This window comes from Alternaria alternata (assembly GCF_001642055.1).
Source record: "Alternaria alternata strain SRC1lrK2f unplaced genomic scaffold CC77scaffold_2, whole genome shotgun sequence".
Classification (NCBI taxonomy): domain Eukaryota; kingdom Fungi; phylum Ascomycota; class Dothideomycetes; order Pleosporales; family Pleosporaceae; genus Alternaria; species Alternaria alternata.
The window spans coordinates 965,709-990,817 of record NW_017306191.1 but is presented as its reverse complement, the minus strand read 5'-3'; the positions used below and the strand labels follow the sequence as shown (position 1 = coordinate 990,817).

Here is a 25,109-nt window from a genome sequence, read left to right as displayed (position 1 = left end):
TGACACGCGACCCTTTGCCCTTGCACTACCAAAGCCACATTGTAATAACGCTCGCTCAGCTTCAACGTCGGACGTGCCCCGCTGACTGTAATAAGGTTCTGGACAGCATCCCCAGATTTCCCATCGGTAATCCCATCAGGGGCATCCTGTGCAGCGCACCCATCGGCACCCGAATCTGAAACTCTCTGGAAGAGCCCCCGAAACATACAACCTACCGTCAACTGCTCGTGATGCTCTGTCGCCGACTCCCCCCAATATAGCCCGACACGTCTGGTGCCATGCCGAGCTGGAGACCGCTCCCGCGCATCGCGTTCGCAATATGCATATACCCCTTCCAGCCCTCGTCGCCCGCCGACCTACCCCTCGAGATCGGTGACGAATTGTACATAATCGAGCAGGGTGGCCAGGATGGATCATGGTATCGAGGATACTTGGTGGCGCCGCCCTCGCTGCTGGCCGGCTTGACGAGTGTGAAGGGCCAAACGCTCGAAGCACGCGTATTCTCTGGCATATTCCCACGGGCATGCGTCGAGGTGCGTGAGGTGCTAGGAGAAGGCAAGGACACGGCGACCCAAGAAGCTGCGAACGATTCAGGGCGTGGAAGTCAGTACGCGCATCCGACTAACGGCATCGTGACGCCCACCGAAAGCACACGCGCGACCTCTCCTTTTGCAAAAGGCTCTGGGCCCAATGCGCGACGAGCCTCGAAGAGTGACACCGTCTCTGTGCTGCCCTCATCTCTGACCCGCCCACTGTCACGGCGCAAGTCTGCCCGAAAGCGCGCTGGCAGCACCCATTCGCAATGGACCTCCCGCGAAGAACACCTCCAGCAACTAATGCTTCCTCTCTCACCGATATCAGACCCGACCGCCCCCCGACCGCCCGCGCCCGTGCCCATGCTGAAGATTGGTGATGAGACGCCTACATCAGCCCAAGAGCCATTGGTCGACGAAATCGCGTCCTGCCTTCGAGAATGGCATTCCACAAAGGTACACGAGCTGCTGCTAGCACGCAAGTATGGTTCGTTGGACAAGATGTCGAGGCTAGTGAACCGCCTGGACACGGCACGCCGCCAGCTGTTGCACAAGGTGCTCACGGCCAAAGAGCTGGAAAAGGTACGCGAAGCGACCGTCTGGGACCTCGTGGCGGGCAACAAGATGCTCTGTGGGGATGTCATTGTGCGCAGCCCCTCGCAGCGTGGCCGCATCCTGACGGGCGACGACTCGGCCATTGAAGTTACGAAACTGCAGTCCATGATGAGTTTGCTGGACAGCAGACCAACAGCTCAGGTCGATGAGCACAACCTACACCATTTGTTCGTCAGTCTGAAAAATGTGGTGGGGGACGTCGTACAAGGCGCGGCTCAGATCAGCATGTACCTGTGCCTGAAGGCGCCGGGGTCAGCACCACAACCACTTTCGGAGGCGTACTCTTTTGATTTGACTGGGCGAGACGGAGCAGCCGTGTCCTTGAGCGGCGACAAACTCCGCGCATTGCTTGTAGACCTCAGTCTGACCGACATTGGCGAAGGCGCAGGATCAGGTACTACCTTGTATCTCGTCTTCAGGCTGATGACAAACGAGCCACTTCGTTCGGCGACAACAGCAGCAGCAGAAAAGGTAGGCACGAGCAAGGATACAGCACCAAGCAAAGGGTCTACAGTGCAGCCTTCCCAACAAGGCAGCATCAAGGGTGGAAGGCGCAGCGTGATGTTCGGCTCTAAGAGGAAGGAATCAACCAACTCCCGACACACCGAATCGCGGCATACAGACTCTTCGGACGAACGCCGCCGCCCAAGCCTTGAACAGACTCGATCGCAGAATTCCGATACGCGGCCAGGCTCCTCAGCAACCGCAAGCACACGAGCCCGGGCTCTCTCTAGAGACCAGAAGACACTCAAGAGGTCTGTTGCAGTCGGCGTAGTATCTGTGAATCAGATACTACAGTCCAAGTCGGAGGCGGACCAAACCGTCAGGATGTACAGCACTGCAGTGGCTGGAGAGGACATCTTAGAGAGTGATGGTGGCTGGGACAGCGTGTTGCCAGAACTATACCCAAGCGCCAGTGGCAAGTACAAGTTGAGCGCGCACATTAGCCGACTTACCATACACCTGAAGGCCTTTGTCCACGCCGATGCCGAGGGTCTGATCGAGAAGATCCCCACCATGTTGCACAACATCAGGCAATGTCGGAAGATTGGATTCTCAGGTGCGCCAACCAAGCCACGCAGTGACATCTACCTCACGCTTGTCGAGCCTTTCCTCCCAAAGAACGCGTTCCTGGCTCACCCGAAGACTGGTACCGTTCCGCTGGTGCAGACCTCTCCAATGACTAACCTCCAGCTCACGATCGAGGTCCGGAAAAGCTCTGGAGAGCGCATTGAGGGGTGCATCTACCCTTCAACTAACAGCGCAGGCCATACAGCCTGGCGCACCACAGCAGCCCAGCGCGGTGAGGGCTGGAACTCGACAATCCGTCTTGCTATTGATCCCCAGGACGTACCCGGGTCACACTTAGTCATGAGCGTTGCCGATGCGCCAGGATTTCCATTTGCCCTTTGCTGGATGCCTCTTTGGAATCAAGACGCCTTTGCTCGTGATGGCGACCATGCTTTAACGCTGTACAGATACGACGAATACACATCGGGTATGATTGCCGGCAAAGGTGCATACCTTGGTCTGCCATGGAGTGCTAAGAAGAAGGACGAGCATGTCATGGGCCCCATGGCATCTGTTCATGTCAAGACCTTCCTGTGCAGTACACGATACTCTCAAGATCCGACTATCTTGGGTCTCATCAAGTGGCAGGAGCAACCACCAGGAGAGCTTGTAGGACTGTTGCGCCGCTTTAACTTTGTTCCAGAGATAGAGATCGTCAAGCTGCTGAGCGAAGTTTTCGATGCCCTGTTCGCCATTCAAAGCCATTACGCCGGTAGTGACGAATACGAGGATCTGGTCTTCAATGCCGTCGTCATAGTACTAGGCATAGTACACGACAGACGCTTCAACCTTGAGCCTCTGGTGGACCAGTATGCGCGAACCAAAGTGTTCCATTCTCTTGTTACTTCGTGCCTGATGCAAAGCCTTGGTCGACTTCTCGCCAAACCTACAGACTCCGAGATTTCTCGACGATTGCGCGCCACGTTCAAAGTCGGCAAACTCATCATGAAGTTCCTGGTCAACGCACGGGAGAAGCAGAAAGCGAAAGAAGAGAGCATTGGCATCAAGGATCGGACTCAGTTCAGTAAAGAGATGAAGACGCTCTTTACATCGCTGCAAGCGCTGATGGAAAATCCCTCGCCTGTTCTCATCGGAACCAAAACCCTCCTCGTACAGAACCTTCACTCGTGGCTTCCCGAACTTGACGGATGTATGCCGGCCACAGAGGTCTTCAAGCTTACGGCAGGCTTCGTTGACTCATGCTCCAAAGTACAGGGAAAGCTGATTCTCTACAAGCTTCTCTTAATACACCACCTCTCTGACCTTCAGATCTTCAGGTCTCCGGACGTACGTCGCCTGCTTTTAGCAAGTACTGTTCAGTGGTTAGCGCCATACTGGGGTAGAGTGGAGACTGTCACCGACCAGTGGAAGGATCAAGTCCGTCTCTGCTGTTCCGTGGTTGCGTCGCAGGTTGAAGAGCTAGGAAAAGAAGCTTGCGAGTACATGCCAAAGCTCGTAGACTCATACCGCGCAATTCAAGCCACCCCTCGGCCGGCTAAGAAGACACTCTCGCTGCTCTTCCCAACGAGTTATCCATTCCAATCACGAGCGGCGACTGCCGAAGCTCCGTTTGACGAGGCAATGGCCGAGATATCGGCTGTACTCGCCGCTATGTCTAGCCTGCCTATCCTCTTACAGCCCGAGCTGCCCAAGGAAGAATCAGCAGAGTTCCTCTTCACCATACTGCAGGTCTACATATCGATTCTGGATTGCGAGGCTTACCCTAGCTCATGGCTGAGTGTACACATCTACCATCATAAAGCCACCATGCGTGCATTAGAGAAGCTTTTCAACATCTTGCATGACTCTTTCCTCCCACTCCCTGACGAGGCCGATAGCTTCAATACAGAACTCTGGCGAGCTTTCTTCGATGCGCTGTTAAAACTCGTCGGTAGCGATGCTCTCGCGCTTGAGACTTTTCCGGAGCAGAAACGACGCGCTGTGTGGAAGATTGCTGGCGATGTTCGCGAGCATGGCGCCGACCTGCTACAACGTAGCTGGGAAGCGATTGGTTGGGAGGCCAGCGCTGAAGATAAGGGTCAATACGGGCTTGAAAAGATGGGTGGTTTCCAAGTGCAATACGTGCCCGGACTTGTTGCGCCTATCGTTGAGCTCTGTCTCAGTGTACATGAGGGCCTTCGCAGTGTAGCCATTGAAGTGCTGCAAACGATGATTATCAGCGAATGGACGCTCAGCGAGGATCTTGCTCTTGTACAAGCCGAGATGATCGATTGTCTGGACAATCTCTTCAAAACGAAACACTTGACCGAGGCGGTTTTGCAAAAGCACTTCATCCAGGAGCTGGTAGAACTGTTCGAGCCTCTTGCTCAGGATCCGGAAGAACCATTGCTAGCAGCTTTGAAGGACCTTATTTCGACCATAGATGAGCTACTGGACCTTCTCGTTGCTGTGCATAGCACCGACGCAGCTGGTGAAGTCTTCCACATCATGGACACTCTGCATCTTATGGAGTTCCTGAAGGACATGCAGAAAGAAGATATCTACATCCGTTATGTGCATCAGCTTGTGGAATTGCAGGTGGATGCGGGAAACTACACGGAAGCAGGTCTTGCGCTCAGATTACATGCCGAGCTTTACGAATGGGATCCGAACTCGACTGTGGATCCGCTGACCGAACCCAACATGCCGCCGCAGCCTGCGTTTGAACGTAAAGAGCAGCTGTACTTCCAAATGATCGATCACTACGAAACCGGACAGTCATGGAACAATGCGTTAGCCGCCTACACGGAGCTCGCAGCCCAGTATGAACACAACATATTCGACTTTGCCAAGTTGGCTCGTACACAGCACGCTATGGCAAAGATTCACGAAAGTATTGCAAAGGGCGAACGTTCGAATCCACGTTACTTCCGCGTAGTATACAAGGGTTTAGGGTTTCCGCCAGGACTTCGAGACAAGCAATTCATCTTTGAGGGATCGTCCAACGACCGGTTGGCATCATTTACGGATCGAATGCAGCAACAACATCCTTCAGCGCAAATCGTCAACCCAGGTGGAGAGCAAGACCTCGAGGGCCAGTACTTGCAGATCTACCCTGTAAGCCCACAGAAGGACCTTACTCATCCGATCTACCAACGGGCGAAGGTGTCTCAATCCGTCAAGGACTACTATTTACTGTCTCGTCCGTCGCATTTCACATCAGCATCTCGTCGGTCGCCGTCTACCGTCAACGCAAGAGATGCAGCAGCAGAGAAAACGCTCTACACTACGGCAGAGAGTTTCCCTACGATTCTGCGAAGAAGTGAGATAGTAGCGGTTGGTACAGTGACACTTACACCACTGCAAATGGCCATTGAGCGAACCTCGCGCAAGACTGGGGAGCTCCTTGCAATCGAGAAACGAATTACGGATGGCGATGACACTACATTCAACACATTGACTCAAGAACTCATGTACGCAGTGGATATGAATTCCCGGGACTGTGTTGCGAACTATCATGATCTGCTGCCTCCTCCAAGTGAAGAGGATGACGAGGAAGATAGTGAAAACGCACGACGGCCCAATCCGCTGGAAAACGGCTTACGGGTGGCGCTGATTGACTACGCTCTGGTCATCCGTCGCTGCCTGTCGTTGTATGTGAGGCCTGCCCAGCAAGCCACCAAATCAGACCTCACGCAGCGTATGTACAGTGTCATTCCTACTTCGACTGGCAACTAACTATTTCAGGCTTCGAATCAGCCTTTTTTCGCGAATTGTCTACGCTACTCCCACCAAACATGGCACCAACACTACGCTCGCCTACCGGCTCGTGGCTCGCAGCAGCTACCTCTCGCTCTCAGATAGCGAGTCCGACGCCCGATGAGGCCCAAGTGAACGGCGATAGGGGAACGTCACCGGTTCTCAACGGTCGGGCTTCCCGACAAGACAAGAAGAGGCTCAGTCTAGCCTTTCTGACGAAGGAGTTCCTCATGGGTGAGCCCGAGAAGGAGAAGGAGAAGGAAAAGGAAAAGGAGGCCAAACCTGAAAAACCCTCGGCCGACGACGATGCGTCAACGACAGTGTCATCGCGAAGTCGCAGCAAGGAGACGCACACGAGAAACCGCTTAAGTCTGAGCTTCCTCAACCATACGCCAAGCTCGCCTCAACCAGAAGCGTTGCCGAGCTTCTCCAGCCAGGCACCGACAAACCGAAGCGACGCCAGCCTCCAGCGACAAGCTAGCCAGAAGCGGCCAGAAACAATCAAGAGCCAAAAGAGCGACAAATCGCTGTCTTCACGTACCGACAGCGTGAAGAAGAGGCTTAGCTTCATGAACATCTCGAAGAAGAGCAGTAAGAGCAGTGTCCGGGGACGCGTTGATGATACCCTGGTGGAGGAGTAGTCCTTTGTAATTTCTTTCACTTTTGCACATGCTAGTTGGCTTGACTTCGCGGCAACTCACGAGTTGTCTAATGCTTGTTTTCAATAGAGTAGGGAATATAGGGGGCCGACTGGCGATCTGAGGGGGTTCAATGGGCACATTCGTCTGGATACCTGCGAGGCACGCATATTTGTACAAGGTTGGCGATGTTTTTGTTTATACCCTGGTTGTCTTCGTGTGCGCAACAGCGCATGATACTTGCGGAAAGCTTGCGATTACAATATACATTTGGATCGACATGATGAGGCTCTGACATGACGGACTGCGTGAAATGTGAAGGTGAAAGAAGGCTCTTGGTGGAGCCAGTGGGGTTTAGGGCCGTGCAGGGCTATCGATAGCGTGCGGCAAGATCCCTGCCCTGTCAAAAAAGTTCGAGGCCAAAAAAGCGAAATGTTGCAGCGCAGTCGTCTACAACAACGCCAAAGTTGCCCGTCATGTCGCTCGAGGAGAGACTGACCAAGATCCGGGACAGCCCGAAGCTGCAAGGCCAGCAGCACGTATGTCGCATCTCCTTTTTCCACGCGTAGTCGTATCCTAACCCAAGTTAGACGCATGTCCTGCTCGCGGCCATTGAAGACACGCTCCGCCAGCAGAAATCAGAGTTCACCCCGACGGCCTACTTCGCAGCGCTGCTGTCGCTTCTTGGCCGCCAGATCACCGAGCAAGGAATTGCGAACAAAGACACGGCGACTGCGACCATCTACCTCCTCGACCTCGTCACGCCCAACGTCCCCGCCCCACTGCTGCGAAGCAAGTTCACCGACATCCTCACCAACCTCGCGCCTGCCCTCACAGCCCAAGATGCCGATGCGCCGCTCATCCGATCTTCGATAGGATGTCTCGAGTCACTGCTGGTGGTACAGGATGCGCGCGCATGGGAGCTGCCGCAGACGACTATCAGCCCGCGCAGAGCTGTAGCAGGTCTGTTACAAATCTCTGTCGACCACAGGCCTAAGGTGAGGAAGAGGGCGCAGGAAGCACTGAAGAAGGTGCTGGCGAACCCGCCGCCGAGCCCTGCTCTAGACCACCCAGCTGCCGATATGTGCGCCGAGACGGCCCAGAAGATGCTCAAGGACATCGCGGCGGAGGCGGCAGCCAAGGCGCGGAAACACAAGGGAAAGAAGGACGTAGACAACAAGGACCCCGATTTGATACATGCGCTGCAGCTCATCAAGACGATTGCAACTTCGTCTGGAGGCTGGCCAAGCAGCAAGATCGATGTACTGTGCGAGCTGTTGCTGAACATCTCCAAGTCGACCAACGAGTTCCTGACTATGGCTGCTTTTGAGATCTTCGAGGTCATCTTCGCCGGCATGGCTGATGAACTCGCCTCTGCTAAGCTTCCCAGGCTACTCGAGGTCATCTCCGAACTACAGCCCTCCAAGAACGATTCACAACTTCTTCCTCCATGGATAGCCGTCATCTCGCGCGGATACGAAGTCTCGGCGCAAATCGAGCCCGAAGACACTTTCATGAAGCTACCCGACCTGTTCACCATGATCGCCGAGTTCCTCACGTCCTCATCGCACAACATCCGTATTTCCGCCTCCGAATGCCTCATCTCCTTCCTCGTAAACCTCGTGCCCGACAGTGTTATCCTAGAGCCCTCAATATACGATGAGAAGACACTCGAGAAAGTCGCAAAGATTGCACAGGACCTGTTGAGCGTCAAATACCAGGCTGCGTGGATGGAGGTTTTCAGCGTCTTGTCTGCTATGTTCGAGACTTTAAGGTGGCGTTCAGACCCTATTCTGAAGCCTGTGTTGAAGGTGGTTGGAGACCTGAGGGGTAACGACAGCTTTGCTGGCAAGAAAGAGGCGGATTCAGTCATCTCACGGGCCATCAGCGCAATGGGTCCCGATGTCGTGCTGGACATCCTCCCATTAAACTTGCCGCGACCACCTCCAGGACAAACCGGAAGAGTCTGGATGCTGCCACTTCTCCGCGATTCAGTCCACAACACTAAGCTGGCACATTTCAGGACCGAGATGGTGCCGCTGAGCGAAGAGCTATACCAGAAAGTTATTGATCATGGCGAAAAAGAGAAGACAATGGAAATCAAAGTGTTCGAGACGGTCGTACAGCAAATTTGGTCGATTCTTCCCGGATACTGCGACCTGCCCTTGGATCTGGTTGAGGCTTTTGACCAGAGCTTCTGCGAAATGCTAGCGAACTTGCTCTATGGCCAGGCCGACCTACGAACGGACGTTTGCCGAGCTCTTCAGAACCTGGTTGATAGCAACAAAGCAATCATAGAGCTGGAGTCTGATGATGATCTACTTGCGCAGGCTCGGATATCCAAGGCCGATGCACAGAAGAACCTCGATCACCTGGCGGGTTTTGCGAGCAACATGCTTGCAGTCCTGTTCAACGTTTACAGTCAGACCTTGCCACAGTACCGCGGAACTATTCTCAGGACTATCAATGCCTATTTGAGTATCATCCCCGAGCGCGAGCTCATGGAGACATTCGAGCGAGTTGCGTCTAACCTTGAGGCCTCACTGCCTGAGCCTGGCTCGCAGACGCAGGCAGCTAAGCAGAAGCAAGAGACAGGCCCGAACAAGATGCCACCGATGAGCCATACCCTCATGGATCTTATCATTACCATTGCCCTTTACCTCCCACGCGACAGTTATCGGTCCCTCTTCCGCATGGCAGAGATCATGATTAACAGAGAAAACGAACCGCAGTTACAAAAGAAGGCGTACAAGCTCATTCCCCGTCTCGCGGAGTCGGAGATGGGTAAAGCCGCTCTGAAAGAGCGTAACGGTGAACTGCAACAGCTGTTGCTAGGAAGCGCGGAGAAAGCATCTACCCCAGCCCGTCGCGACAGACTTAATGCACTGTTTCAAGTCATCGAATCTCTACCTCAAAGCGATCTGCACTTCATCCCAGCCATTCTTTCCGAGGTAGTCATCTCCGCCAAGGAGACCAACGAGAAGGCGCGCGAGGCGGCCTACAACCTGCTTGTCGCCATGGGTGAGAAGATGGCAGAAGGAGGTCAGGTCGTGCAAGCCAAGGTGCCAAACATGCCAGCCGATGCGCCAACCGTCGAAGCCTCGCTTGAAGAATACTTCACGATGGTCTCGGCTGGTCTGGCTGCGACTACACCCCACATGATCTCCGCGTCTATCACCGCCGTCACTCGCATTCTCTACCAATTCCATGCCCAGATTTCCAAGGAAACCATAACCAATCTTTGCGACCTGATGGACATCTTCCTTCAGAACCCAAACCGAGAAATTGTACGCAGTGTGCTTGGCTTCGTCAAAGTTGAGGTCATCTCACTACCAGAATCGCTTGTACGACCACGTCTGAACACCTTGCTCAAGAACTTGATGGTCTGGAGTCACGAACACAAGGCACACTTCAAGGCTAAGGTCAAGCACATCGTCGAACGAATGGTCCGGAAGTTTGGCGTCGAAGAAGTAGAACGCGCCACACCCGCTGAAGATCGCAAACTCATCACCAACATCCGTAAGACACGCGAGCAGCGCAAGAAGAAGAAGCAGCAGGCTACAGAGGATGGCGAGGAGCCAGCTGAGAAGCGAAAGGGCAAGTTTGAGAGCGAGTATGACCAAGCTGTGTACGGCAGTGAAAGCGAAGAGAGCGACGGCGACTCAGAGGACGAATTCGTCAAGAGCCAAAGCAAGCAACAGCGGGGCGGTGCAAAGGGCGGAAACACGTACATCATCGAAGACGAAGACGAGCCGCTTGATCTACTCTCCAAACGCGCCCTCGGAAACATCTCTTCTACCAAGCCCCTGCGCCAACGCAAACAACCACAGAAGATGAAGGCCCGCACAAACGAAGACGGCAAGCTTGTTATCGGCGAATCTGATGATGAAGTCGAGACTAAGGGCAAGAAGTCCAAGAAGCAAGATATCGCTGAAGACGACGTCCTCATGGATATCGACGACCAAAACACATCCCTTGAAGCAGGTATCAACGCCTATGTTGATGCAATCCGTGGCCGCGACACAGCCCAGGCTGGCCAGAAAGGTAGACTTAAGTTCAGCAATAAGCGCACACATGAGGATGATGAGATGGACATGGACGACGATGGTGCAGAAGCAGATTGGCAAGAGATTCGAAAAGCAAAATCCGGCTCTGGAATGGGTAGGGGCGGTGTGAAGAGTGGAGGCGCTGGCCAGAAGAGTCAGAGGAGAGGATTAGGTCAGGAACGAACAAGAGGCGGCAACGTCAGTGGTGGAGAGGGTAGAGGAGGAAAGGGTAGAGTTGAGAAGACAAAGAGTCCACGCGGTAGAGGTGGCGCTCGTGGCGGTGGCTTCAGAGGAAGGGGAAACGGCCCAAGTGGCAAGTGGAGTGGTCCCAAGTAGAATGTGACGAGAAGGCAGTTACCGCAGTAGTAGGACAAAAAGGGAGAGGAGGCGTTGAGGTGTAATCACGATCTTTCTGCCAATTGAATATAGATATCCCCATGTTTCAGCTTCACTCTTTTCTCAAAGAATATGGGTCCAGAAGCCAGCGACGCAACCGCGAACTCGGTCGTCGGTAACGTCGGAGTGCGAACACGATGTGGCTACCAGCATGCTTGCAGGAAACTCCATCCCGCCAGGCGGTGGAGACTGCTGTAAGACGTCGAGATTGGACACTTCTATTGTTTTACAGGCGGCGGATCTTATTGTGTTGCCGACTACCAGTAAAGTTAGGGCGGAGCAAGGTACATCATCGGTAAGCTTTCTCCACATACCGAGCGGAATCGCGCTATTGCGGGGTCAGCCGAGTGTTGCAGCCCTGCAGTGTGCTTGCTACTAGCTGGATGTGTCTCACTCTTCCTTGTCAAAACACAAGCATCTTACCCTTTTTAATGACTCCAAACAGCCCATTGGAGAACAGTGCTAATGCAGATGGTAAAGATATCATAGTTGAGCTGGTAGTGTTGCGTTTCCCCCTTGGTGGAGCAATGCGCCCGGCATGAACTAGGATACCTGTAGTATCTCAAGCACCTTTTACACCGCGAGTCGGAGGCTTGATTGCTGTCGGAGACAAAAACCTGCCGCTTCCGACCTGATCCGAAGGCACATAGCGGGATATGAGCTTTGCTGGCCATTCTGTGATAGGCGGAGTACTACAGGTCTCGGGGTGTCGGCAGATGGGAGTGTGGAGAAAGTACGTATGGTCAGACGATGTTTTGCTATGCTTGAATGAGTAGGTCGATGGGTACATAGAAATCCACGTGTGGATAAGTGTTTACCTGGTGAGTATATAAAGGTTGATATGCCGCTTTACACCAAATCCTTTCTATTCTACTACTCGCCCACAGCCGTCCTTCCAGTATACTTCCACCTAAACAGCGACCATACAAGCATCGTCCATAATGGCGACCACGGCTGCCGCATCACTCCCCATTCTTACACGCAATGACTCCGCTATACCTTCTTCGTCTCTTGCCAAGTCAGAAACAAAAAAGTCCACACTACCACGCGTCCGCCTCCCCGCCGGCGCACCGACACCGTACCTCCTCCCCTCACACACGGGCGAGCATATAACAATTCCTGGCACAAAAGCAGTCTTCCGAATTATGTGCTCGGCCGCCGAAACCGACGGCACCATGAGTGTCTTCGGCCAAGACGGTGTCCTAGCCGACCCTCCAGGTTTCCACTACCACAATCATGCCCACGACGTATTCATGTGCACAAAAGGCCGGTTGAAGATCTGGGCTGGTGATAAATGTCGGATTCTCAACCCAGGTGATTTCGCGTACGTTCCACCGGGCGTGGTGCACCAACCACAATTACTAGACCAAGGTCCAAATGAATCAATGGGTCTCGTAACACCGGGAGATTGGGTTGACTTCTTCCGTTTCGTAGGAGAGGATTACCAAGGCGTACTATGCGATGAGTTCGACAATAGGAATACGGGAGCAGTCTTTGGACCCAAGATACGTGAGATCAAAGAGCGGTTCGATGTTGTCTTCCAACCTCAGTTCCAGGGTGCGGAGGTGGCAGATTTCGAGGAAGGAGAGTGTGTCCTGCCCGAGGTTCAGGAAGCGTATTTCCTGAAAGCGAATACTGGGCCATGCTTCTTGCTTGAGGGAGTTCTGTCCAGGCCGTTCATTACTATGAAACAGAGTAAGGGACCTTCGGGTAACTTTGCTATCACGAGTATTGAGTCTGGGAGCGAGTTGGAGAACTCAGTGCTGAGCAAGGGGTTTATGTTCGAGAAGGTACACCAGGTGTATCATGTCCTAGATGGTGCGATATCGCTTACGGTGAATGGCGAGACAGGACATTTGGTCAGGGCGGGCGAGACGGCATTTATACCGGCAGGCACAGAGGTGGCACTCGAGTTTGTGGATAGGTATGTGAGGTTCTGGTCATATGCCAGTGGAGACGGACTAGAGACATTGATTGCAGAGGCCGGAGGCGCTTTCGAGGGAAAGATGGTGCCTGATGAGATAAGAAGTGTGGATACGGATAAGGCCCGCGAGGCCGCAAAGCAGTTGAACATCAAGGTCAGCATATAGTTGATCTTGCCATACTCTCACCTGAGCGTGGAGAGATGGGCAGGCGTTGGCTGTTTGTACCAGCGATTAGCCGCTAATGCAAGAACCCAACAAATCTGTCTGCAGAAGGAAATATCCACATGCATGTGCTGCAGCCGAAGTACTAATGTGTTGATACAAAGCGAACACCTCACTCCTGGTATGCATACTCCCTCTGATCTACTGCGAAAGTGAAGGTGGCAGCTCTATGACTAGTCCCGATCTAGCTAACTAGAGATAGCTTACATAAGGCCAATTCAAGACTAGTTGATGCTACGTCAGTGTGGTCGGTATGATTCGATACAGTGCCTTTACCCTAGCACGCCAGGGTTGTACACTTATGGAAGTCGGTAACAATGACAACACACATCGCAGCTGATGACAACATCTTTGCGGGAAGCGGCAGCGACAGTGATAATGAGGGTGGTTACAAACCTCGCCCTCAATTACCGCAGCCGAACGTCAATATGCGAAGTTTGGCGAATCTGATAAGTATTTTTAAGCCTAAATGAATAGACACAGATGGCACTGCTAAAATTTGTCAGAGGAACTCGACAGCGGCGTCATTGACGTTGATCCAGAATATCAACGTGAAGTTGTCTGGACAGGTGAGCACATCCAGTTTGGTCATCACAGAAGCACACTGACAGTGATAGCCGAGCGTATGACAGGTCTGGTCAATTCTTTGATGGGTATAGTCTCTAAGCAACGTCAAAGCCAGATCAGCTTGCTAACGATCGTATAGAAAACTATTACATCCCGCCCATCATTCTGAATAAGAAGCGGAGTGCTGGCACGGATGGTAGTACACCACGCGATACTCTTGTTTGTGTGGATGGCAAGCAGCGTCTGTCTTCTATTAGGGCATTCGTAAAGGGTATGATTCCTTGCACCAAACACAAGAGAGTGCTCTCTTTGGAAGCGCAAAAGATGTTCTTGGACAAAGATTTTGTCGCCTTCCAATTCACACATCTTACTCAGGAACAAGAAGAAGATCTTTTTGCTAGAGTGCAGATGGGTGTTCAACTCACAGTGGCCGAGAAGATGCGCGCGAAGCAGGGCCCATGGCAAGAGTTGGCGAAACTTTTCGTCGACGATTTTCCGGCTATCTACGGCTTGATGAAGGACCGAGCCCGAGCAAAAGACTTTCAAATCACCTTGTCTTGCTTTAGCCAAATCATCGAAGTCAAGCATCCCACTGCTGCAAATGGGCTACCAGTTCTAAAGACGAACTACAACGCACTACCCAAACTATTGAGCAACACTGGCGCTGTAGATGATGCTATCAAATCACATCTTGCGAGCGTCTGGACTACTCTAAGAGAACTTATAGAGCGAGATCCAGACACTTTTACAAATGCTGACAAGCATCTGAGTGGTGTGCAGACGTTCGCGCCCATCGAGATGGTAGCAGCAACCGTCCTTATCTCGATGTACTCGGAAACACGCAACAACGAACTATTGCTTGGAGATATCAGAACTCTTCGAGAGGCGCTTCGTGAGCACTTCAAGGACCTTCGCTTGAATGCGACGGTTTGGAAGTTTGTCTGGGACTTCGTCGAAAACCTGGCGGCCATCCGAGGCGTGGTAGATGGCACTACGGTGGATCGAAACCAGCAGGATCAGGCCTCAAAGTCGATGTCTTCTGGCGCCGCGAAAGCAACAGCAACCGTGTCTTCGCCACCTTATCTTTCAAGAAAAAGAGCAACATCTGCGGAAAAAAAAAGTCTCCACCCTGCCACCGCGGAGTCCAGTGGAAGTGAAGGAGGAGCCACAATCACGCATCGCTACGTCAAAACGAAAGCGAACTGGTCCTGCACCTGCTTCCCTGGCTCCAGCCTCAGGCTTGTCGAATGTAGCTCCCCAAGCATACCACCAACACCACATACCTCCAACGCAATTGCAAGACCCACAGAAGTCCAACGTGCACACCCCTTTCACAACAGAGCCTGAAGATCTGCAGGTCCTAAAGACTGGCATCTCAGGATCTAGTGACTATTGTACACCAATAGCTCCTATGCAGCAGTCAACACAACTCTGTTCAATACCCGATCATATTCCTGAGATGGCCCAAGGTTCACACAACGCTTTCGCGATATCACAATCTCCAAACATGATATCATGTCATCCTACAAGTCGCGGTGCGTTTGCGCCAACTCACACAGACAAGCAGTGGGAGGGTGTCATCGCATCCCCAGCTAAGGCTCCAGTCGCGCCAATTTCAAATAAGCGGAAGCGAAAAAGCGTTACACGCCCTACCTCTGTCCAGTGCAAAGAGGCCATCGATCTGACAAGTGACAACGAGCTCGAAGAAGAACGACAGAATCTTCTATCCTCTTTCAAGGCCAAACCTATTCCTGCAAAGCAACATTCTGCTCCAACCACACCCGCAGCAAAAGCATCCACTGCTCCGACGCGTCGCGATTACGTGGTAGTGCATGATATCGATTCCGACGAAGAACTGGCAGCTGCAAATAACCCTTATGAGAAATTCCAGAATAATCCTAGAGCAGGACTTTCTAGCTCGAGGGGAGGGTAATGGCGTAGGGACCGCATCAACAGAGCAGGTCTGGGGGCATTTTCATTTATTTTGGCTTGCATCTTAGACTTCTAGCATAGTGATACCCCATTTGAAGTATATATATGAGCATGTTGTCTACCTATATCTCTTACTATTGGCGTGCATGCTGGGAGGTCGTAAGCACTAGCTGGTACCTACCCACTGTGTAGTAATCACCTCACGACATAACACACTCGCGCTGGTAACCCCGTACGTTGCATCAACATCGCCTTCACACGCGGACATCAAACTATGAATCACTTTCAACTTGTAGATAGGACCCGAAGGGTTAACGAGACGCGTCCGATGGAAGACGTCATAGCGCGCTTTCGACCTCGGCATTTTCGCGACAAAAGCACCGCGAACGGACCGCTCCGTCAACTGGTACGTACGTAGGCCAACTATGCTCCCGATCCCAGTGGGAGGCGACCAACAGGATATCCGCGGAGTCTGAGACTACATCTCTATCAAACGAACAGCCACAACAAAGTACGCGTCCCGGACCAACGTCAAGGGGCATCATCTATATCTTGTGCCATATCGCAGACCATCTGTTTGCGCTGCTGTTGTACAGATACAACTTCGTCATACCCGCATCTTGTGAGAAAACAAAGCGCATCAACATGGGAAAGTCTTTCGACCCATCCAAGGATATTGGGAGCCTAGAGGGGAAAGTCATCTTGGTCACGGGTGGTACGTATCTCCCAATGTCTACCAAGCGCTGTCATACCATTGTTCTAACCTACGAGCAGGTAACGCTGGGCTAGGCAAACAAACCATTGCATACCTCGCTGCCCATAACCCTACGCGCATATACCTCGCCGCTCGTACCGAGTCCAAAGCCCGCGACGCTATCACCGACATCAAGAACAGCGTCCCAAATGCCTGCGAAATCGTACATCTACCACTCGATCTGACGTCCTTCTCTTCCATCGCAGACGCAGCATCGACGTTCAAGAGCCAGGAATCGCGACTTGATCTACTCATTAACAATGCTGGTATCATGGCGTCCCCATATAGCACGACCAAAGAGGGTTATGAGATACAATTCGGCACCAACCACATGGGCCACGCGCTGCTCACAAAGCTCCTCATCCCGACAATGCTAGATACAGCAAAGCAACCCGGCGCCGATGTCAGGATCGTGAACCTGAGCAGCATGGGCGAACGTCTTGCCGTATCCAAAGGCATTGAATTCGACCAACAAGCGCTCGAGAAGGAAAACACATGGCGTCGCTATGGCGCCTCGAAATTAGCGAACATACTCTTCGCTCGCTCCCTCGCCCTCGAATACCCTACGATAACATCTGTGTCTCTACACCCTGGTGTTATTCTAACAGACCTCTTCAATAACCTCCGCTCGAACGTATTCTTGAAGGTCGGGTTATGGATATATGGACTAGTGGGCATGATACTGCCAGGTCATTACCAGGGCCCTGAAGGTGGCGCGTTGAACACGACATGGTGTGCCACGACTGCGAAGGACCATCTGGAGAATGGCGCATTCTACATGCCTGTAGGAAAGAAGGGCTCGGGAAGTGGACACGCGAGAGATGAGGGGCTGCGGAAGAAGTTGTGGGAGTGGACTGAGGAGGAGTTGAAGAAGCACGGGTATTGATCTCGAATGTCTTTCAGGTTAACTGAGTACAGGGAAGGAGATGGGAACCACGCCTGCTTGCGATAACACTCTACATTTCTAGCTTATATTACTACAACTTAAGACCAATATCCACGGCTCAGACTGGTTCCGACGGCAGCCTAGGCAACGGTGGTAACTGCTTCCCGCTAGTGATCTCGACTTTGAAGTCTTTCTGAACGTTAACCTGAATGCCATCGCCACTTGGTCGCTTGTTAACAATACGCTTCTGGCTTCCATCATCACGTTCAGAGCTTATATTGCTGATTTCATCCAAGTCACCTGAAAGTTGGAGTAAGATGTCAGTAGGCGTCTCACACGCAGTTTGTCCGGCGACCTTACTAACCATAGATTTTCGTCTCGACACCCACATCCTTGGATTTGTTGCCCAAATGGTTGTTCAGTCCAGTGCTCTCTGGTCGCTCGTCAAGCTCCATCCAGTGTTTCGATGCGGGATCGCCACCACGCAGTGAGCCACGGGCATATGGCTTCTTCGACGAGCCATAATTGTGTGAAGGTCCAGACCGGCTTCGGAACGAAGACGAAAAGTGCGAGATGAGATTGGTGAGTATGGGACGGCAGGCGGGCAGATTGGCGACAAACATGCCGACATTCATCTCAGCGCAAGCCCAGGCGAGGATCTCGCCGAGATTCTGTAGAAGCCTGTTCGGATCGTTTAAGCCGATGAGAAACTTAAGACGCACGATTGGAGCAATGGAGGCGCTGTCGTGTATATGTCAGTGGCATGGTCAGGTAGCATTGTTGCCCAAAATTGCAAATTCACTTACAAGACTCCTAGACCAAGCATGGCTATCACGGAGCTTTTGACTCGCCAGTCTAGTTGTACATCCCAAAGCAGGAATATGGGTAGGGTCGCAAAGATCCAGTCCGTTGATATCGACACTACGGCGACGGCGTACGAAAGTGCCGTCTGAATAGTGCGCTCTTTACATGCCCCTGGCATATTAACATACCAGTTCTTCCTATCTCTTCGTTAGCTTCCGGCCTTTTTCTAACGAGAAACGCAAAATATACTGTACGGGCGAGCATTGGAAGAAGAGGTACATTCCCGTCCCGCCCATGACGATCGCACAAGACAACATGCATATGTAGATGACCATCTCGATCCATTTCTTGCCGCTTGCGATTCGAATCAAGGCAAATCCGATGCTGCACTTGATCGCGATGAGAGTGAAGCACCACGGCTCTTGGAAAATGTAGAACCACTTGTCGTTGTTAATTCGTCTTCTCAATAACAAGTCTGGTCGAGGCGAGTGGAAACTGCGACATACCATTAAAGAATTAGAGTATTGATACTCGCTCAACGAGCCATCATACTGACCAACGCCACTCCAAGCCATAGCGATTGTGGCTATGGTACTCACCGACCAGAACGGCTAGACTGATGTCAGTAGATGCTGAGCCTTGATATCCGTAATGCTCACCAAGTTGATCAACATAGCCCAGTCATCTGGTCCCCATGCTTTCCTTTTGTAACGGATCCAGAACCGTAAGATGGTCGATACAATGTCGAATGGTAATGGGATCAAGACCGCTAGGGCCATATCGCGAGATGTCGGTGGCGCCATGGCCTTGCTTGACCTTCAGAGAAGACTGAATCGAAGAGAAGGACAATAAGGTTCACCGAATCCACGCAACGCAAGCACTGGGCATGCAGAGCAATAAGAAGTACACAACAAAAGCTGGAGAAAGGAGCGCCACTGGCTCATCCACAGAACGCTCGCCCCCCAGCCTTTCAACACCCCGGATTAGGCTGTGATCGTCGCGGCTCCGAATCTCTGGGATACGATGACCGTTTGAAGCCGTGCAAGTTTGATATTAATAACGGTAATGGGGCGGTAGAGCGGCAGAGGCTTCTTAGTACCGGGACTGTCGCCCGCCTGCAGTAGTTCCCGGTTCGACACATGTCCGATGCTTTTGGATCTATTGATGCTCAGGAAGCACACTCTCCACAGCAATCTCATATCGTACCAGCCTCGGAGAGCTAATTCGCTGGAGCTCTATATTGTTGAGCGTGATATGATCCATGGATTTGTTCTTTGAATGGTCGAGCAATGTCTGGATGGTGCTCCCATATCATTTCCGAACGAACTGATGCATTTTCAAGACCGAGTCCAGACTTTTGTGCAAGGCGGTGGACCGGAAAAACCCTCCTACGTATGTGCTGCAGTCCTGTTTCAAGAATTACTCTGTACAAGGATTTGCACATCGCCAAGTGCTGTATGGACGGGGATGTGGTGGAGAACTGCCTGATGTTGGTGAGCGTCCAGGTCCGTTGAACGAATCCACACCCCCACGCACGCTGCTGTCAGGGGAAATTTGACTTCGAACGATACGGGAAGACTCTCGCGTTAGTTCCTGTAGCCCCTCAACCACCTGCAAACGGCAACACAGATACCATCGCAACATTGCTTCGATTAACATAGTCTTCTAATGCTCGGTATAGTTGTGCACGTCAGGCGCTACTTCGGGGAATTTAGTGTAAGACCCACATCATGAAATAAGAGTCTCCACTACCAGGCATTCCTACACAGACCCTAGAGTTTGAAGAAGTCAAGGGTTCCCCGCGCTACCGGTATCGCGCAAGCGGTGGGCGTTGTACACGTACTTCGTCCTTGGATACTTGTATAGGCCGCATACCCGTGGTACATACCATAGAACTTAGAAAGTCCAACCATGTCACCTCCTAGAGTCTTCGAAGGCAAGCTTGCCATCATTACTGGCGCTTCGCGAAGTACGTCCTACCATGAATTGATACTTCTCTCCTGAGTAATGTGAATACATACCAGTAAATGGGAACTGACTTACGTCTAGGCTTCGGCGCCGCACTTGCCACACACTTCGCCTCGCGCGGTGCTAACGTTGTGATCAACTATGCAACATCGAGCTCCGACAAGATCGCAGCGGAGTTGGCAAATCATCTCTCCACAACGTACAATATCACCGCACTACCCGTACGCGCCGATCTCCTCGACCCTTCCGCTCCCGCGACCATCGTCAATGCGGCAAAGGCTGTTTTCACGAACCCCACAGCCACACCCTCGTTCCAGATCGATATACTGATCAACAATGCTGCGGTCGTGAATGCGCAACCTATCCAAGAACTTGACGTAGAGCTCTGGGACCAAACCTTCAACATCAACTGCAAAGCTCCTGCGCTTCTCATCAAAGCCGCATTTCCCTACCTTCCCCACGACAGGTCGGGTAGGATCGTCAACATTTCTTCCGCGACTACGACATGGGGTCTGATCCAACAGACGTCCTATGCCGGCACCAAGGGCGCGATAGAGGCCATGACGCGTGTTTGGGCGCGTGAACTCGCTGAGCGCGCAACTGTCAACAGTGTGAGCCCTGGTCCTATGGATACGGGTCTTTTGAACGGGCTGCCGGAGGCGCCGAAGCAAGCGTTAAGAATGTACAACGCATTGATCCCGCTAGCAAAAGAAAGACCAGGAGTGGACAGCGAAGAAACTCTGAGATTAGCGGACGAGATTGGTGGTAGGCCGGGCACGCTCGAGGAGGTAGCAGGTATCGTAGGTATCGCCTGTTTGCCTGAAAGTGGTTGGATGACGGGCAATCAGCTAGGCGCGAGCGGAGGCGGTGCTTTCGTTAGATGAGAATGTCCCCTTTGAATATGCGCGTAGCTGCAGGCAGCAAACTATATTGAGTACGATTCTTTGATTCCTTTTCTGAGGCGTGGTAATGATTGTGACACGAGGAGTCGAGTGCTCTAGTCAGCCACACGATGCCAAGCTTTCTCTAGCGCCTCGCAGCGGAGATGGCATGCCATGCAACAGCAAGCGGTTCTACTAGCGCGCTAACGTTAAGAGGTACGCTATTTAGCAGACTTAGCACAGCTTCTTCTAGTACAATAATAGAGTTATTTAAACTACTAGATAACTATAACATATAGCTAGATCGTGATGAGCTTATCGGGATGCTTGAAATAAGTCTCGATATCTCCTTTTTCCGTCTCATTGAAGACAGGCATTAGATACACGGGTAAGAACTTGCACCAGCCATGCCACTCAACCCTCTGGCCAGTGCCGCCCCGACCCTGCGCAGCAAGAACTTTAGGCTCTTCCGTTGTAAACTCGTTCTTACTAAGCAGCTTGACAAACACCTTGTTGGCGTTACGCTTTAGAGTCCAGGGCATCGCATCGTCTAGCGGCGTTAGTCCAATTAGTTCGGGCCCATTTTTGATACTATCGAGTGAGTTATCGTCTATAATCAGACACCAGTCAGTCCTAGGACCGCAGTTGTAACCCTCCTCCATAACTTCGCCTCTAGCGCCAAGAAAACTGCCTGCGTTCTAGCGGAAATGTTCACAGACGTCAGCGAGCGAAGCGCCAGGAAGGTACGCAGCGGGTTGTAAGCGTAAAGTGTCAATCAACTGTTGATTGTACGGCTCTGATTGCTCGTAGCGCAGGGTATCAGCAGCGTGGGCGTGCAGCTTGTTCAGCACAGCCTGGAAGTGTTCGCTGTCTACTAGATACGCAGCCATTAGATATCCCTCTCTGAGCTCGAATCAATATAACTCACCCGCTATCTCCTAGGCTTTGCCCTTATCGTTCCCCTTGTCTAAATCCTTTTGCTTTTGCGGGCGTGTGTAGGTGCCATAGACATGAAAACCCCAGGTAGGGTCGACCCAGCCTTCGATCCTTTTCAGAAATCGCTCGCAGCGCAGAATATCGTGCTTCTCCCAACTGCTTAGCGAGGCCATGTCGCGTCGTTTATTGTTGCGCTTGAAGGTGGTTGATGTGCATGGTTGCCACGAGGACGACACGGTCTAGGTAGCCTCTGCGGGCTCTCTACCTCTGTACTTATTTACGAGCGAGCTTCTTACAAGCTCTTTACTGCGATAACGTTAATGTACCCTAATTAGGGGGCCATATGTATAGTTTTAAATAACATACACTTTGAGCAGCAGGATCTGGCCGACATCCGGCTTTCGTGGTCATCATCGCCTGACAACATGACATGTTCATCTCGCTAAGAAGAATCTGTGGCACCCGGGACTCTGATACGACAACCTATGAAATTTACAATGGGGTGTTCGTTGCAAGTACTCCATGTGCGCGATGCGATGAGCGTGCTTGGCGCTTCCTTCGGCAACTGAAATTTGCCGCATTCCTTGCTCCTGCAGCAACGATTCTCGCCTCACATATCGCGTGTCTACGGCGCGGCAGACTGGCTCAGACGCATACCTGACGACGAACACAGCCTCAGCTTGGTGTGCATGATCTAGTCGGAAAATCTGATGAAAAGCGTCAGATGAATTGCGCCAGAAGCAGGTGTCGCCTGCTTATCCAAGAGTGGTTGGATGACGGGAATCAACTAGGTGCGAGCGAGGGTGGTCATTTCGTTAAGTGAGAAGACTGCGACTGAGTTGGCACTCACGTCATTCTGAACATCATCTAGGGTGATAGTGGCGCTTTCGACTTGAATTTCGAATGATTTATGCCAGCTATCTAACTCACACTTATATCTTTGGTCACCAGAATATCCTTCGAGTGGCTCACATAACCATGAATGGGTGGCATGATACTCTCAGAATTATGCGCTTTGTCAAGACGCCAGGAACGCGCATCGTGACCTTCCGGCAGTCGTGATGAGACCCTAACCGTCGTTTCGCATCCAACCTTATATTGCCCTAACTCGAGTACTTCGCCAAACTCATATGTTTGCTTTGCATATCCCAACGATCCGGGTTCTCGGAAGCTGAATCGTGGTGTTGTGGTAGGCTGACTCTGTACGACTGATCGCGCAGCTTCAAGAAAGCGATTGAACGGAGGCCTGAGTGTAGGCAAAGAGGCGGCTAAAATACCGACATCAAGCTCGATGAAGTTTCACATGGAGAATGTGTCATGTACGAAGCGTTCGGGGTCGTTCAAAATGGTTTTGCTTACATGGGCTTTCATTATCCCAGCAACAGATGCAAATATACCGAGCGAGAGAACGAGAGCGAGCATAATTTTGATACGGATTCGAACTTGAAGATTGAATATGACCGGAATAGGCAGGAGGGCGAGCAAGAAGTCGGTAGCGATGTTGACGACTATAGGATGTCAGCAGAGGTTCATACGGCTCTAGTGTAGAAGACTTACTTGAATTGAAGAGAGCAATCTGACTGAAGGTACTGACACTTAGACATAATGCGCCGCCTGTGCCCATGGGTGGCGGGCGAAGCCTAAAATCCCATATAGCTGCTACTGGGAGGCACATAAAGACCTGGAAGTGGCAACTTGTTAGTGCTCTCCAATTTCTTAAGGAGTGGTGTGCTCCTTCGTATGCTGTTCTTGATAAAAAAAAAGAACTTACTGCAAGACTGTCAGTTTGTTTTGTGACTTGTCAGTGAGAGAATATACCAAGCGTTCCAGTACAAGCAATAATGAACGTAACCAGAAACACGATCAGACTATACAGGAAGTACACATGGCTCTTTTGTACAGCTAACCTCAGAAGCATGTAGCTTACAGAGATCTTGACCACTGTCATACCTGCAGTAACACAGATCTGATGAACCAAGCGGACTTTGAGTAGTTGCCGATATCTAGGTTGATCCAGTTGTATGACGGCAAGATGCTTCCCAGGGCCTAAGGGCACTTTCGCAACATAACAACCAAAAGCTATAATTGCTAATGTCTTTGTAATACATAGTCAGCAGTGTGTCATAGGTCGAACGTCCGAGCAGTTCCGCGCACCATTGAGACTATGATGGTCCAATCATCCTTGCCGAAAGATTTGAGCATGACAAGGCGTACATAGCAGCGTAGTAGAGTTATTGCCAAAGCGATCCCAAAAATGGTACCTGCCTGGACCATAAGATTCGAGGCATTGCTGTACGCAATATCTGCATCTGAGATGGGAGGGAGGTTATTCATAATGATAGGGGGAAGAAAAGGCTATCGTATGGGCTACAAAACAAGAAAGACAAAAGCGTAACCAGCTCGGTATACGCAGACGTGTAGCACATCATATGTACCATCGACCTGGGTGTGGCACAGTACCTCGCGCGGGATGAAGATGGTGGCCAATCCGCTTAACATATTAGCCGATCTCTTGTGATTTTATCCCAAGGTGCTCTTCCTCTACTTGGTAGGAAACGGGATATTTGGTCCCTTGGAACTTCGGAATCCTGCTGTAGAGAACTGGGCGTGTGGCGTGGATTCTTAAATTCCCAGATGGGACATTTGGTATACTCGCTGTGGAATACATATCGGTGATCTGCCAATCACAGGCCTTGCTCAGGAATGACTACCTAGGTACCTTGCCGTGAGGTGGTCTATATGATCTAAGCGATCCGTCCCGGATTATCATACCAGCTTTCGATACCGACTAGATTCGCACGGTAGACAGTGGAATGTGCAAGGAAAGGTACCTCAGCTGTAGGCCAGAGAGCGCGAGGAAAACATCACACAGCCAAGCCACTACCCAACCTCGGCCAGCCTTGACGTGATGAGCTACCTAATTACCCGGGTATTCTTCCCATAGTTGCGACGATTCCTCAAGTGTGCAGCAGTAGCCACAGTATGTTTGTCTCATCCATCTTTCCAAAATCATATCATACAGCGGAGATCATTGTCTCTTTGCGATATCGCAAATGAACCACCGGCGGATAATAGACGCCGGCTGGGCGAAGGGCGCCCCTTGGAGACGAACGCCACTTGCTGCAGAATCGTCTCTCGGTTCGTTTCTTGTATGCGTGCTTGCGGCACAGCAACCATCTCGGATCAGCTTCCACGAGTGACCATAACGAAAACTTGCGGCTGGGAAATTGCTGTAA

General features: G+C 51.8%; 9 protein-coding genes across 9 annotated transcripts; 6 read left to right on the top strand and 3 right to left on the bottom strand.

Moving 5' to 3' along the window:
• Positions 1 to 144: 144 nt before the first annotated feature.
• CC77DRAFT_312236 (hypothetical protein) lies at positions 145 to 6,657 on the top strand. Its single transcript, XM_018531210.1, has 2 exons — positions 145 to 5,859; positions 5,907 to 6,657. The coding sequence occupies exons 1-2, from the start codon at positions 279 to 281 to the stop codon at positions 6,557 to 6,559; spliced, it is 6,234 nt and encodes a 2,077-aa protein (XP_018390736.1). The 5' UTR covers positions 145 to 278; the 3' UTR covers positions 6,560 to 6,657.
• Positions 6,658 to 6,999: 342 nt separating this feature from the next.
• Positions 7,000 to 11,039, top strand: CC77DRAFT_954266 (NUC173-domain-containing protein). Its single transcript, XM_018535457.1, has 2 exons — positions 7,000 to 7,095; positions 7,147 to 11,039. Exons 1-2 carry the CDS (start codon positions 7,033 to 7,035, stop codon positions 10,936 to 10,938), a joined length of 3,855 nt encoding a protein of 1,284 aa, XP_018390735.1. The 5' UTR covers positions 7,000 to 7,032; the 3' UTR covers positions 10,939 to 11,039.
• Positions 11,040 to 11,806: 767 nt separating this feature from the next.
• Positions 11,807 to 13,193, top strand: CC77DRAFT_312148 (RmlC-like cupin). The gene has a single exon (XM_018531209.1). It carries the CDS (start codon positions 11,940 to 11,942, stop codon positions 13,086 to 13,088), a length of 1,149 nt encoding a protein of 382 aa, XP_018390734.1. The 5' UTR covers positions 11,807 to 11,939; the 3' UTR covers positions 13,089 to 13,193.
• A 104-nt stretch (positions 13,194 to 13,297) lies between these two features.
• Positions 13,298 to 15,302, top strand: CC77DRAFT_311927 (hypothetical protein). Its single transcript, XM_018531208.1, has 4 exons — positions 13,298 to 13,598; positions 13,652 to 13,714; positions 13,763 to 13,798; positions 13,852 to 15,302. The coding sequence occupies exons 1-4, from the start codon at positions 13,463 to 13,465 to the stop codon at positions 15,057 to 15,059; spliced, it is 1,443 nt and encodes a 480-aa protein (XP_018390733.1). The 5' UTR covers positions 13,298 to 13,462; the 3' UTR covers positions 15,060 to 15,302.
• A 561-nt stretch (positions 15,303 to 15,863) lies between these two features.
• On the top strand, positions 15,864 to 17,509 carry CC77DRAFT_1037440 (NAD(P)-binding protein). Its single transcript, XM_018527067.1, has 2 exons — positions 15,864 to 16,359; positions 16,419 to 17,509. The coding sequence occupies exons 1-2, from the start codon at positions 16,290 to 16,292 to the stop codon at positions 17,282 to 17,284; spliced, it is 936 nt and encodes a 311-aa protein (XP_018390732.1). The 5' UTR covers positions 15,864 to 16,289; the 3' UTR covers positions 17,285 to 17,509.
• Positions 17,390 to 18,891, bottom strand: CC77DRAFT_1076642 (hypothetical protein; the record flags this gene model as incomplete). The annotated part of the gene is made up of 5 exons (XM_018529249.1): positions 17,390 to 18,025; positions 18,091 to 18,281; positions 18,421 to 18,528; positions 18,595 to 18,699; positions 18,748 to 18,891. The coding sequence occupies 5 exons, from the start codon at positions 18,889 to 18,891 to the stop codon at positions 17,644 to 17,646; spliced, it is 930 nt and encodes a 309-aa protein (XP_018390731.1). The 3' UTR covers positions 17,390 to 17,643.
• Positions 18,892 to 19,920: 1,029 nt separating this feature from the next.
• On the top strand, positions 19,921 to 21,200 carry CC77DRAFT_954257 (3-oxoacyl-reductase). The gene is made up of 2 exons (XM_018535456.1): positions 19,921 to 20,057; positions 20,138 to 21,200. The coding sequence occupies exons 1-2, from the start codon at positions 20,000 to 20,002 to the stop codon at positions 20,938 to 20,940; spliced, it is 861 nt and encodes a 286-aa protein (XP_018390730.1). The 5' UTR covers positions 19,921 to 19,999; the 3' UTR covers positions 20,941 to 21,200.
• A 623-nt stretch (positions 21,201 to 21,823) lies between these two features.
• On the bottom strand, positions 21,824 to 22,275 carry CC77DRAFT_1016275 (hypothetical protein). Its single transcript, XM_018524189.1, has 2 exons — positions 22,240 to 22,275; positions 21,824 to 22,179 (listed from the first exon to the last, which is right to left on the bottom strand). Exon 2 carries the CDS (start codon positions 22,044 to 22,046, stop codon positions 21,876 to 21,878), a length of 171 nt encoding a protein of 56 aa, XP_018390729.1. The 5' UTR covers positions 22,047 to 22,179; positions 22,240 to 22,275; the 3' UTR covers positions 21,824 to 21,875.
• A 32-nt stretch (positions 22,276 to 22,307) lies between these two features.
• On the bottom strand, positions 22,308 to 24,207 carry CC77DRAFT_1004931 (hypothetical protein; the record flags this gene model as incomplete). Its single annotated transcript, XM_018523312.1, has 7 exons — positions 22,308 to 22,580; positions 22,804 to 23,160; positions 23,233 to 23,381; positions 23,431 to 23,513; positions 23,645 to 23,670; positions 23,801 to 23,968; positions 24,088 to 24,207. 7 exons carry the CDS (start codon positions 24,205 to 24,207, stop codon positions 22,308 to 22,310), a joined length of 1,176 nt encoding a protein of 391 aa, XP_018390728.1.
• Positions 24,208 to 25,109: the final 902 nt, after the last annotated feature.

Excerpts from the sequence above, each read along its gene's own strand:
- CC77DRAFT_1016275 (XM_018524189.1), bottom strand. The coding sequence starts at position 22,046 with ATGGCCTCGCTAAGCAGTTGGGAGAAGCACGATATTCTGCGCTGCGAG.
- CC77DRAFT_954257 (XM_018535456.1), top strand. The coding sequence starts at position 20,000 with ATGTCACCTCCTAGAGTCTTCGAAGGCAAGCTTGCCATCATTACTGGC. Across the intron at positions 20,058-20,137 it reads CATTACTGGCGCTTCGCGAA|GCTTCGGCGCCGCACTTGCC; the intron begins GTACGTCCTACC and ends ACTTACGTCTAG.
- CC77DRAFT_312236 (XM_018531210.1), top strand. The coding sequence starts at position 279 with ATGCCGAGCTGGAGACCGCTCCCGCGCATCGCGTTCGCAATATGCATA. Across the intron at positions 5,860-5,906 it reads CAAATCAGACCTCACGCAGC|GCTTCGAATCAGCCTTTTTT; the intron begins GTATGTACAGTG and ends TAACTATTTCAG.
- CC77DRAFT_311927 (XM_018531208.1), top strand. The coding sequence starts at position 13,463 with ATGACAACACACATCGCAGCTGATGACAACATCTTTGCGGGAAGCGGC. Across the intron at positions 13,599-13,651 it reads AAGTTTGGCGAATCTGATAA|AGGAACTCGACAGCGGCGTC; the intron begins GTATTTTTAAGC and ends AAAATTTGTCAG. Across the intron at positions 13,715-13,762 it reads ACGTGAAGTTGTCTGGACAG|CCGAGCGTATGACAGGTCTG; the intron begins GTGAGCACATCC and ends TGACAGTGATAG.
- CC77DRAFT_1037440 (XM_018527067.1), top strand. The coding sequence starts at position 16,290 with ATGGGAAAGTCTTTCGACCCATCCAAGGATATTGGGAGCCTAGAGGGG. Across the intron at positions 16,360-16,418 it reads AGTCATCTTGGTCACGGGTG|GTAACGCTGGGCTAGGCAAA; the intron begins GTACGTATCTCC and ends ACCTACGAGCAG.
- CC77DRAFT_954266 (XM_018535457.1), top strand. The coding sequence starts at position 7,033 with ATGTCGCTCGAGGAGAGACTGACCAAGATCCGGGACAGCCCGAAGCTG. Across the intron at positions 7,096-7,146 it reads AGCTGCAAGGCCAGCAGCAC|ACGCATGTCCTGCTCGCGGC; the intron begins GTATGTCGCATC and ends AACCCAAGTTAG.
- CC77DRAFT_312148 (XM_018531209.1), top strand. The coding sequence starts at position 11,940 with ATGGCGACCACGGCTGCCGCATCACTCCCCATTCTTACACGCAATGAC.